Raw genomic sequence first — 13233 nt, 5'->3', positions numbered from 1 at the left:
GGGGCAACACTCTAGCTCATCTCATTGCTAAATCTTATGCTCTCGATGTACTTGAACATGTTCGTTTTGCTCCATTCTCGGAAAGCTTTTTAACGCTTGCGGAGACCTTCATTAATTTATGGTTATGTTTCTCTCAAAAAAAAATGTCTTTCCCTTTCCCCTCTACCAACCAAACAGCCCCTAATGGCCTAATAAAACCAACTTAACCCAAAGAAAAGACAATAATACCCCTGTGCTGAGAGAGGCAAGCTCTCTAATCAGCGCTTAAACCCTACTACCTTTCTTACTCCCTCTCTCCTCCATCACCAATCACACCATTTACAGCCGCCTTCTTCTCCTTCTTCCTTCTCTATCAACAATGGAGTCTGCTGCTCCTTCCTTACAGCAGCAGCAACAACAACGACGCATTGAATTCCACCTAGCTAGAAAATCCATTTCTTCTTCCTTCTCTAATCACAATTCTTCCAATTTCAAGCTTGAAACTTTGAACCCTTCTTCCCCTTCTATTTCCTCTTCTAAATCTCAACCTCAACCCCCTTCTTCTAATTCTAATTCCAAATCTAAAAACTCAGAATCTTCTGATTTTATTGATGTCTCTTTTGATCTTGATTTCGCTTTCCGAATCCCTTTTCGCCGGATTGTAAGTCATTTTATTTGATTTTCCGTTGTTTTGTGTTTTCGCAATTATATGATTTCTGGGTATTTCTTAATTTGTGTTTCTGGGAGTTTTATTATAACTGGACCTGTTTTGTTGCTCGTATAATTCATACTGTGATTTTGTCAGTTTGTGATGATGGTTTAATTTTCATGTTTCTGAAATGCTAATTATTTTGATTATAGAATTGCGGGTAATTGATCAATTTATTTTTTAATTAATTGTGGTATGCAATATGGCAGGGAGCTGGTTTGGAAAATCTGGGGAATACATGTTTTCTTAATTCTGTAATACAATGCCTTACTTACACAGAGCCGTTAGTGGCGTATTTGCAAAGTGGCAAGCATCAGAATAATTGTGAGTTTCTTCCTGTCTATTCCACTTTACGGACCCACGTTTCGCAATATTGTCGATTAATATAGAATGCACTGCATATTGTACGAGTTTAGTTGTTATTGATTTTTGGATGAATTATCGTCAGTTTTGCCTGAAGTGTGTATAGTAACTGAAATTCTATGTTTCAACATTTTCCATCTTGTGAAGTGATATTCCAAAGTATCTGTTTGCAGTAGTAAAAAACTGAAAATCTGGTTTGGTTTTTAATAAGGCTTCTCGATTGATGTTGCTGTGTGATGTTAGACAAAAGTTCTAGCTTAATTGACAGATTGTGTTTTTTTTCAATCATTATTTTTAGTCATTAATTGACAAAAGTTCTAGCTTAGTTGATCGGTTGATGTTGCCGTGTGATGTTAGACAAAAGCAATCAAGTGTTATATGATCCTAGAATCATACAGGCTACGTAATTCTAATTCAAATTAAATCACTAAGGCAATCATTTAAAAAGAACTTAAATGGAAAATAGATAAAATGAACCAATGTAAACGATGACAAATGCTCACTAAGATTGCAGACCATGAATTTCATAGTTGTACTTAGGCCCTGTTCACATCACTTTATTTTTGCTTAATTGAAATTATTTATGTTGAATTGAAATTATTTTTGATGAAGTGAAATTATTTCTGCTGAAGTGAAATTATTTTCGTTGATGGTCTATTATATTTTTTTCCTTAAAGTTACTTATTTTTATTGAACTGAACTTATTATTACTTTTATTGAAGTGAAATTATTTTTACTGAATATTATTATTTTAAGGTGAATTGAAATGGGCGTAATTAGTTTATTTAGAATTTTAGTCTAATCAAATACTCACTGAAATTGCAGATCAAGGACTCAACATTAATGAAACACATTCCTTATTCGATCTAAATTAGTTCTACATGTCAATCCACATTACAAAAACACATATTTTAGATATACGAATTTCCTAGTTCAGATTAAAATTCTTATTTCCAGCTCATTGTTTAGAACATATCAGCTGACTTTCTTTCTGCTTGCTTTCCTTCTATATTATCGTTTTTCTCTACAAATATGTTAATCAAGATCATTGAGTCTGGGTGAAATGAAAGTGAAAGGTAAAGATTTCATACTCGTCAATGTGTTGACACGAAAATCTAAGATAAATAGAAAAGTGATAAATTAGACAAGAACATATGTAATTCCACTTCTAGAATTATTCAGCACATATCTAATAAAGAGATAAAAATTTATCAACAACAAGATTGTCCCACTTAGGATCCCGCAAATTAGATGTAGATAGGCCAACCCCTTAAACGAGTAACAACTCTGATTAACTAGTAGCCAAGCTATCATGGTTTTAATTGAAAGTAGCATGACCAATTACAAACTAGACAAACTTCATCATGGATCTATTAGAGAACCCAGTAAGACTCAGTTAACTAATATATATTGACTCTTGTAATTGAATAACCAACTAATTCTATTGAATTCGACAGGAATAATAAACTTAAAATTTACATACTATTATAAGCCGATCAGTCCAAAACCCTCTCACAAAGCTATATAACATACACATTGTAATGAGATGAGGGAAATAGAGCTCAATAACTCCAAACCAAAATAGACTTTACATGTTATATAACATAATTGACCATGATTTATTTTCTCCACACTTTCTACCTTTGAAAAAAATAATAATTTTTCAGTGGAAATTATTCAAAGGGTACAGAGTAAAAATGAGCATGTACTCCCTAGTCCCTATACACCAAAAAAGTAAATCTGAAATTCTGAAAGGGCAACTAGATAAACTATGCTTCTTAGAAAGAAAATAGTGAGTAAGCAAAAGGACATATCCCTATAAAAAGAAGTTGGAGAGTAATGTGGAATATTAATAGTAAGGAAGCAATGACAAATCAGAGAAAAAACTAAATAAATCTACAAAAGGTATTCCTCAATGCCCAGCACAAAAGGAAAAAAATAAATTGCTTACATGTTACAGCTAGTTTATCTGACATTCAATTGATACAAAGTACAATTACAAAGCAAGCTTCAAACCTTATGACATCACTAGGAAGTTTAATATCTAGCAAGTGTGTTGGTTAAAACTAGTTAAAAAAGAATTCAGAATAAAATTAAGACCATTACTCATACAAATCTGAGCAACTCTTGTCAAAATTTGAGATTAAAATTCAATAAATCAATGTGGAAATTCAGCAAACAATGGTTGCAGCGACAAATCACTCAATTCTACATGTAACATCATCAAAGCTTAACACAATTGAAGCTAGAATGTTAATCAACTCGAACAAATACCTATTTACAGCTACTATTTTCAACAAAACCATCATATACCCAAGAATAGATCAACAATTCACAAGAAGAATTGGAAGATTAACTTGCAGAGACCAAAATCTTATTAAAAACAAGAGAATTCAAAGAAAAAGGGTGAGATGCAACTTATTGCGGAAATCATAATGAATAACTTCTATGGACCAGGTGCTCCGGTATTAGCTAGATTATTGTTCTATGTTTGACAGGAAGCTAACATATGTATTTTATTCAAGTCAATAACAAATCTATAATTTTACTGGTGCTTGTATGACAATATTTTTAAAGCTTCTTTGATTCTGTTTGTATAGGACATTACCATCTCATATTCTGCAGTTTCATAATGGTAAAATTCTGTTTATTTTATTAATCCTAATATCTTGTTGGTGAAGGTCATGTTGCTGGTTTTTGTGCGCTATGTGCCATGCAAAAACATGTTAACCGTGCTCTACAATCTACTGGGAGAATAGTAGCACCGAAGGATCTTGTTTCAAACTTGAGGTGTATCCTTTTAAAGTTTTGCAGCTGATTGAGTGTAGTTGATGATTATTGTGGACTTGTTTTCACTTCTAGCGTTGTTGTATTCTCTGCTGCCACTTTCTACATCTCCTTTTTATGTAATTTTTCTACCATGTTTTTTTTTTTTTTTTTTTGGGTTTTTTTTTTGGGGGGGGGGGAGAGAGAGGTATTTAATGTTAATATCAGGTGTTTAACAGGATATTCTGAGACTGAAAGCTATTTAGGTTATCAGAAATTTGTTTTGACGGTTTTTTACATGGTAAGATTACTTTTTGAGTACAGAATTATACATCAACTGCGTTGCAAGTTGATTACTGTATTATTGCTCTAAGTCTTCCCCTCCATCCCTCTTTGAAATCTTGTCATTGTTCATTACTTCATTTATGATTATTCCTTGACCTCACAATAAGGCATATCTCGAAGTTTTCGAAATGCAAGACAAGAGGATGCGCATGAGTACATGATAAATTTGCTAGAGTCAATGCACAAATGCTGCTTACCTTCAGGCGTGCCTGCTGAATCACCTGGTGCTTATGATAAGAGTCTGGTTCACAAGATATTTGGGGGTCGCTTACGTAGCCAGGTAAAAAGAGGCATGAGATGGTAGATTCGTAATATGTTTGTTAGGTCCAGGAAAAATTGCTGGCCATAGTATGGTGTCTACTGTGGGTTGCGAGCCATTCTTATGTTAAATTAAATCTAATGCAATCTTGTCTAATATACAGGTAAAATGCTTACAGTGTTCCCATTGCTCGAATACATTTGATCCATTCCTGGACTTGAGCCTTGAAATAATCAAGGCAGATTCCGTTCACAAGGCCCTCTCACACTTCACTGCTGCTGAGCAATTGGATGGTGGAGAGAGACAGTACAAATGTGAAAAGTGTAAGCAGAAAGTAAGGGCGCTCAAGCAGCTTACAGTTTATAAAGCTCCATATGTTCTCACTGTCCATCTTAAGCGATTTCGTCACTTTGCTGGGCAAAAGATTGACAAGAAAGTCCATTTTGGCTCATCATTGAATCTCAAACCCTTCGTCAGTGGAAACTATGTATGTTCTTTGATATCTTAAATCTGTTGACCTTTAAGCTAGTGCTTTATGGTGCTCGAGAAAAATAAGACAGATTTATTTGTTGTAATTGACTGCTGCTTTGAATATAATTCTTAATTTTCTAGTCCAGGTTAAATGATGTGGTCAGTTGGCAGATTTGTAGATAGGGTTTGCAGTATGTAGTAATTCATTTTTGGGAATTCATTATTATTTTTTTAATATAAATTCTAAGTATTAGAATTATTTTTCTCTCTAATAAAGTAATAATGAGAGTTACGGTAGGCCAGCCAGTGTAAAACTTTGTCACAGTACTAGGATGGGTGACCTCATGTTGGTTCATGTAGCTGACACCACTTATGGGATTAAGGCGTTCAAGTAGAAGTTAATAAAGTAATACTGAGGTACTTCTTAGGAATTACTTCCCTTTTTGTGGGACATCTTTTAATTGAAATAGGGGAATCTATTTCATCTAAAGTGAAGCTGGATTTTTTTTGGTTCTCTGTGCTTTCTCTATACTATGTGTAAACTTGCATCTTATTGTAATTATTTTAGGTGAAGCTGCATTTTTTTATTGGTGTGCTGTCCCTTCGCTATGTGTAACCTTGGATGTTGTGGTTTTCTTTTTGTTCTCCATTTATGTCTAGTCTGTTACTGGCATTGACTTTTTGTTGAGTAGTATCTGCTCTTGTTGAATCCAGGTTGCCTGCTTATCAAAGGACCGTTATTAATTTATGCAATTGACTTCAGCTGGATTGAATGTAGAGACACCATGTGGACTTTTTAACCTATTCTTTAAATTGAACATCACTTTCTTTTACCTTTGGGAACCCCCCCCCCCAAACACACGCACACGCACAAAAAAAAAACTAAAATTGTGATAATTTGACTCTTTATTGTATTTTAGCGTTGGATAATGATTATTTGTATTTTGTCATTTCAGGAGGGCGATTTGACCTATACACTCTATGGGGTTCTAGTTCATGCTGGGTGGAGCACACATTCTGGTCACTATTATAGCTTTGTGCGCACGTCAAGTGGATTATGGTACTCACTTGATGACAACAGGGTGGGTCATATTCATTCTTAAACTATTATGCTTATATGCTCCAGTAAATCTGCAGACTTTTTCCAGGTTGTCAAAGTTATTTAATTTGGTTGTGTTAGTAGGTCAGGAAGTAGGATATAGCTACATTTGTTTTTGTTAAGGGTCGCATATCATATGTGGACTTTGGTAACGTGTAACTGCACCTTGCCCCAAGGTCTTAACTTGGATGCAGAATCAGCTCTATGAGGACTGCATTATGCTATTTTACTTGGATTTAGAATTCATCTTAGGTTTTTGTATGCGCTATTTTTTTTTTCTTTCCATTGATTAAATCAGTAATGCAATACTTTCTAAATGTGTGCTAATTTGTTGTATCCTGGATCACTTCTCAATTTTTTTCATGGTTACAAAATTCAGGTTTACCAAGTAAGTGAAAAGACTGTTATGGAGCAGAAAGCATATATGTTATTCTATGTTCGTGATAGGAAAAACCCTGCTCCTAAGAAAGCCATGGATGTTGTTCACAAAGAAAACTTATTTGGCTCTAAGAAGGCCATGGATGTTCGCACAGAAAATTTGATCACAACTATGCGAAATGCTACAAGTTCATGCTCAATCCCTGTTGTCAAGAGCTATCAAAATGGTTATACTGACAAGAACTCTAAGGAAACTAGCTCATCTGGTCTGGTTGTGAATCGCTCTGAAGGGCATAACGCTTCTAAGGTTCTGTCTCAAGAGAATTCATCCAAATGTGTCTCATCTATTGCCGTTGCAGAGGGAAAAGAGTTGAATCACAAAAACAACCTAACAAAAGTAACAATGTCAACAGTGCCCCCTGTTACAGATAAGGAAAATTCATCAATTGCTAATATGGATTTGGATGGAATGGTGAACCCAGCAACCAAGTCTAGTAGTGGCGATTCTGAAAAAAGCACCAAAGCTACAACTAAAGTAGACTGCTGTGGTAACAAGGAGAAGGAATTAGCATCAATTAAAAAGCCATCAATTTTAAATGGCCCTTCTAATGCTGTTAATGTTTTATGCAACAAAGAATCGCATGAGGTAAATTTAATCTTTAACTCACATCTTGCATTTTATTTTTTTAATTGCTTTGTCATTGAAGCGTATCAATCCTTTTGTGCTATCAGATCAGTACTCCTGCAGGCACAAAGGTTCAGAACACTCAATCCAGTAATATGAATGAGGTTAAGCCAAATGTCCCATCAGATTCTGCCATTCAACTAAGCATTGAAGATGGAATTGGGAAGACCAAGGTACCTTCTTATTGTTCACATAATTCCCCCCCATCCCAACACACAAAATGTCATTCTCAAGGTAGCAATATTGACGTTTTCTTTAATTGCTTGTTTTAAAGAATGAAGCTTCAGAGCCCATGTCTGACATCCATTCAGTATCAAGCAAACCAAGAATTAAGAGGCCAAGAATGAATGGTCCTGTGAAATCTCTTGAAAGTGCACCTCGCCAAAGTTTAATGAAGGATATCTTGAAGTCAAGTGTTGGAGGGATGCATTTTAGTACCAAGGTGCTGTATAGGGCTTCTTTGGCCGTGAGAAAGAGCAGAAGATTCAAAAGGATGAAGAAAAACATTAAAATTATTCTACAAGATCACTTGCCTACTGAGGATTTTGCCTCTGCAGACATGGGTCCTTCAACTTCTGACTCTGGTTCTGTGGGTACTTCTAAAAGAAGTTGCCACAAGAAAGGTGACAGTCCATGTGTTAGAGAAGAAGAAAATTTAGAGGCACATTGCAAGGATGTTAATGATTCGTGTTCCAAAGAACAAAATCATCAACCTTTAAATGGAGTACCTAGTGCCAGCACTGGACTGGAGGAGTCTCCTGGTGAGTAATTTTCTGCAGCCTAGGATTTTACTCAATCCTTAGCCTAGGTTTTTTTGCTACTGTGAATTTGTATGGTCATTTGTCTTTGATTCATGAACTGACTTTTCAGTAAATCTTTTTATTTTATTTTATTTATTATTATTACTTTTTTGATTTTTTTTTTTTTTTTGGCCTTGAGCTTTTTATTTTACTCTGGTTCCAAACAGGCTACCTATATGTTAATTATCAATGTTCATTTTTTGAGTTACAGGCTATCTACCTGTTACTCTAGTGTCAAAGGTTTTTTTTTTTTTTTTTCCTTTTCCCCCTTGTACTCATCTCACAATTGCTGGTGCACTGTCTTATGTTGTTCCTTGTTTTAGGAGTAACATATTGCTTTGAAACTTGTATTATGTTGTTAATGGCAGTGTTCATGGATTTTGGTTTCAGTTGGATGCTGGGAAGGTGTGGAGTCTCCTTTGGAAAGATTAAAACCAAATGGCCAAGATACTTTAATTATTGGTCATGTACTGGATGAGTGGTGAGTTAATCTTTATTTTGGTACATGATCTTTGGTCATGTACTGACTTGTAAGCTAGGACTTCCTGGTCTATTTGCTTTTAATATTATTTTACAACAGATGTTCATTTATTTTTTTCATGAACTGTTAACTCTTACGAATGAACCTTATGATATTCTGGACTGAAACTCTTAGATCTATGAGTGCCCTTATGGCTGAGGAGCCAGTGTTATCGACATAATTGCCTAGTTTGCAGCTTCGAGTGTTCACTGGTCAGTGGTATTTGTATTTCATTTTGGCTTAACCTTTCGTCTGGATTTTTTGTTTTTTTCAGGGATGAGGAATATGACCGTGGTAAAAGAAAAAAGGTAAAGTTAGTAAAGAATACTTTTGGGGGACCTAATGTTTTCCAAGAAGTTGCAACAAAGAAAGCGAAGTTGAAGGTAAAGGCTAAAAACTGCAGAACAAAACCTTGCAAATAAGCCATGCTAGAAATGTTCCAGGTTTCTTCAGTTAGTGGATGGAGATTTTATCACGGTGGCTTGCGTTGTAAGCCTTATGAATTCTCCAAGTGTTAGCTGTTTTGGCCTTCTTTTTGGGAGATTTAACACCACTCTGAAGTCTTCGATGTTGCAGAAGTTAATCATTGTACTGGCTTAAGTCGAGACTGATTCCATGAGACTTACATCTGTCTCTGCCTGGTAGTAATGTATGATTATCTATATATTTTTGAAGACTTTTTATTTTTTAATTATTGGAAGGACAGTATCAAGGATCTCTATATCTGCAGTTTGTATGATTTGAGTTTTGTAGGCAATGTAAAAGGTTCTTGATGGTTGTGCTCTGTCCTTCAAAGTTCTGTATCTGTGTCCAAAGTAACTTTGTGGAATGTAATTTGGTCACTCATTAACCTTAATAAAATATCATCTTGTTTGTGTTTCATTTTTTTTTCTACAGTAGTAGTATTTTTCTTACCATTTATAGCATGAATATTTGAGTTTGGTTCAAGAACTAATATCTATTGGTTCATTTGCTGCTCGCTTTTTACCCCATCACCTGGGCCGAAATTTTTTTATTTTCTCTAAAAAAATAATCATTTTAGTTGTACATGACTAGAATTATAGAGGATTATGCCAACAAGATATAACGAAAACTATCTTAACTATCCTGAATTCCTGATGTATAAGGATCATGAAATTGAGATTTCAAAATTCCCAAATCTCACAGAAAGCAATTGGGAAAAAAATTTGTGTGGACTTAGGCCTTGTTTGGTTCACCTTATTTTTACTGGTCTGACCTGATTTGATCTGATCTGATTGCTTGATTTGACCAAACTTTGACCTTAGGTGTACGATAATCTATAAGGAAAAAATATATCAAGTGGGATCTTGTTAGATTCGTAATAATGTGTAGTTTATTAATATGTAATTTTCACAATTTTTTTCATGACGAAATTAAGAATATTTAACGATAAAAAATCGCACATAAAACGATGTTCTGATCTGAACTTATTTTTTCTGAAATAAGTAAAAATAAGTTGAACTAAACAAGACCTTAGTTTACACTAATATTATTGTGGACACGGTTTTTATTTTAATTTTTTATTTTAATTTTTTTACCTAATGACATTAATTTTAATTTATTATTATTTTTTTTTTTTTGGTTAAGGAGAGGGGCAGAGCCCCTAAAACAATAAGAACAAAACACACAAAACAATCAGCAGACTAAAACATAACAAGAGACACAAACTAAGAAAAAAGAAACGAAAGCAAAAAAATGCAGCTAGCAAACTGATGAAGATCAGGCTGCTTTATTCTTGAAGTTCGGCACCATACGCGGCAGCGCCACCCCTCCCAAGTCCTCCAATAAAATCCTATGAAGATCCCTCAGGACCTTCTCAAGCATAACTAGATTTCGAGCAGCTGTCACACCGTAATTAGCTAGCCAATCAGCCGCCGATTAGCTTCTATATAGCAATGCGACACCACTACTTCCCAGTCTGTGCCTTCGATGAGTGCCTTGCATTTTCGGATCATATGAAAATATTGAGAGTTGAGTGGAGTTTCATCCATCTCACATAAATTTGCTCTCTCTTGCGCTTACCCCCCCGGAGCAGTAATGCTTATCCCCTCTCCAGGATTTGCTTAATTAACCCAACTCGAGCAAAGATGAAGCTAATTTGGTCCACCGGGATCTTCGGCTCGTTGTTAAAGGTTCGTTCAGTGCGCCATCTCCACAGCCACCAACACACTACCATAAACAGCCTTGGCCATTCTTTACCTCTTATAGCATCATCGCAGAAGAGTTGCTTGAATTGGGAACCTCATTGCCTCCAAGCTTGTTCCATATCATACGAGCAGCAGGACACTCTTTTAAAATATGCAACACAGACTCCTCATTAGCCCCACAAACCTCACATCGAGGATCATCAGTTAGAGATCTAATGTATCTATTCTTATCCCAACCAAATAAAGAATCTAACTCTTTGAGGAACCAGGAGTCTCCATATTAACTTCCATCCTCTTACATTCTCAATTTCAATTGTGCTTTCTTCTCTAATGATTTCAATTGCCGATTTAATAGTGAATCCTCCATTTGGGAACCACTCCAGTAAACTTTATCGATTGTATCATCATCAGCCACATAATTAGAAGCTATTTTGCCTAGAACCTGATCAGAAAAGTAATCTGCAAAAAGCTCCAATTTCCAACCCTAATTGCTATCCCACATCTCCTTTACAGTCATATCTTGGATATGCAGGGGAGGTTCTCTGTTTGCAAGGTTGATGAAGGGTTGGTCCGTTGCCCACCTATGATGCTAGAAGAAAGTACACGTTCCATTTCCCACTGCCATATTAATTCCTTTCCTAACAACATCGACGCTGCTCATAATTCTTCTCACATTAGAGGCATTGGCTTTCTCTTGGAACATATCAAGGTCGCATCTGTCGTCACAATATTTGGCTCTAACAATTCGAGACCAAAGAGCATTTGGTTCGGCTAAAAGCCGCCATCCAAGTTTGGCTAGGAAAGCTTTATTAGCCTCCCTCATTGTATTGAAACCCAGCCACCCTTTCCTTTTGGCCTAGTAATGTTCTCCCAAGAAACCATATGAACCCTCCTCTGTCCATCTCTTTCTCCCCACAAAAAGTTCTTGTTTCTTCTATCTATTTCGTCACACGTGGACCTGGGCAACTTCGTGGCCTGCATAGAATAACTCGGGATTCTGCTCAAGGTTGATTAAATTAACATTTCTCTTCCCGCAATGGAAAGCGTTCTTGTCTTCCAACTTGACAGTTTTCCGTTGACTCTTATCAACCAAGTACTGATATTCACTCTTCGAAGTGCGACCATTAGCCATTGGCACTCCTAAATATGTTCCAAAATCATCCATGTGTTCCATATTAAGGCATTCACAAACCTTATTCCTGGTATTATAATTAGTGTTGCTTGAAAAAAAACATACTTTGGATTTAACAACACTCACACGGCTTCCAGAGGCCTCATAGAATTTGTTCAAGCATGATTGAATCAATCTTGCTTGATCTTCCGACGCTTCACTAAAAATTACCAAGTCATCAGCGAAAGCAAGGTTAGACATCGCCGGCCCATTCCGACTAGCCCTTACAGGCTTCCAACCTCCCAATTGCACTTCTCTATCAATAAGGTGAGCCAATGTCTCCATACAAATTACATAAATATAAGGAGAGAGGGGGTCACCTTGGCGAATACCCCGTGATGGAGTGAAAGCCTCCATAGGTTCCCCGTTCCATAAAATACGAAGCTTCGCAGACCTGATACATTGCATGATGATGTCAACCATCAATTGGGGCAGCCTTAGTTCCATTATTGATTATCAAATGAACTCCCAACGGAGACGGTTATACGCCTTCTCGAAATCAATTTTCACCGCCATCACCCCAATCCTACCTTGCTTTCCACGCATTGTATGAAGCATTTCTTGCATGATTACCACATTATTAGTAATTTGTCTCCTTGGAACAAAGGAGCATTGAGTTGGGGAAATAAGCATAGGTAACACAGGCTTTAGTCTATTAACTATTACCTTAGTCACTAGCTTATAAGTAATATTGCACAAGCCTATGGGACGAAATTGATTCGCCTTCTCTGGGATATCAATCTTCGGAATAAGACTAAGAATGCATCGTTAAGACCTTCTAAAAAATCTCTTCCCTCCAACACATCTTTCGCCATACTCACCAAACTAGGATGAATGAGTTCCCAGTATTTTTGATAAAACAGTGGTTGAAAACCGTCGGACCCAATGACCTTAATTTTAACATTAACATAGAGACCTTTATTAAATTTGTCTGGAAATTTACAATAATAGTATTGTCACTTTGAGATTCATACGTGCAAGCCAACTTTATATTGAACTAGGGTGGCTAACGCACGCGTCATAATTAGACCGCCTAGACATATCTAGGGAGCTCTTTCGGTTTGACCTTATACCACAACTTTAGTTGTTGGTAACATTAACGCGGAAAAATATGTAAACAAATATTTTTAGGGGTATAAATGTTCATGCACGTACTATTCTTAAGAGTTAAAAAAACAATTAACATTAACAAAGGCAAATAAATAAATAAACATTTAAAAAAATATTATTGTTCAAATACTATTCCTAAGAGTTAACTCCAACTTTTTAAAAGGTAGAGATTATAATTAATCAAGTTTAAAATGAAAAAATAGAGAAAACATATTAAATTAAGGGTAAATATGTAAATAAACATTTTAAGGGCATAATCGTCTCAACACTATCCATAAAAGTTATTCAAACTTTTAAAATGGTATAAATATATGTAAATAAATATTTTTAAAGGGTATAATCGTCTCAATACTATTCATAAGAGTTTAGTCATACTTTTAAAAAGGTGGGGATATAATGTCCTTTATTTT

General features: G+C 35.6%; 1 protein-coding gene across 1 annotated transcript; it reads left to right on the top strand.

Moving 5' to 3' along the window:
• Window positions 1-256: 256 nt before the first annotated feature.
• Window positions 257-9256, top strand: LOC110697855 (ubiquitin carboxyl-terminal hydrolase 23-like). Its single transcript, XM_021875261.1, has 11 exons — window positions 257-640; window positions 898-1012; window positions 3733-3843; window positions 4270-4442; window positions 4585-4908; window positions 5849-5974; window positions 6371-7015; window positions 7102-7227; window positions 7329-7815; window positions 8245-8335; window positions 8649-9256. Exons 1-11 carry the CDS (start codon window positions 359-361, stop codon window positions 8794-8796), a joined length of 2628 nt encoding a protein of 875 aa, XP_021730953.1. The 5' UTR covers window positions 257-358; the 3' UTR covers window positions 8797-9256.
• Window positions 9257-13233: the final 3977 nt, after the last annotated feature.

The sequence above is a fragment of the Chenopodium quinoa genome, unplaced genomic scaffold (genome assembly GCF_001683475.1).
Source record: "Chenopodium quinoa cultivar QQ74 unplaced genomic scaffold, ASM168347v1, whole genome shotgun sequence".
Lineage (NCBI taxonomy): Eukaryota > Viridiplantae > Streptophyta > Magnoliopsida > Caryophyllales > Amaranthaceae > Chenopodium > Chenopodium quinoa.
The sequence above is the reverse complement of the archived record's forward strand: the minus strand, read 5'-3'. Positions and strand labels throughout refer to the sequence as shown.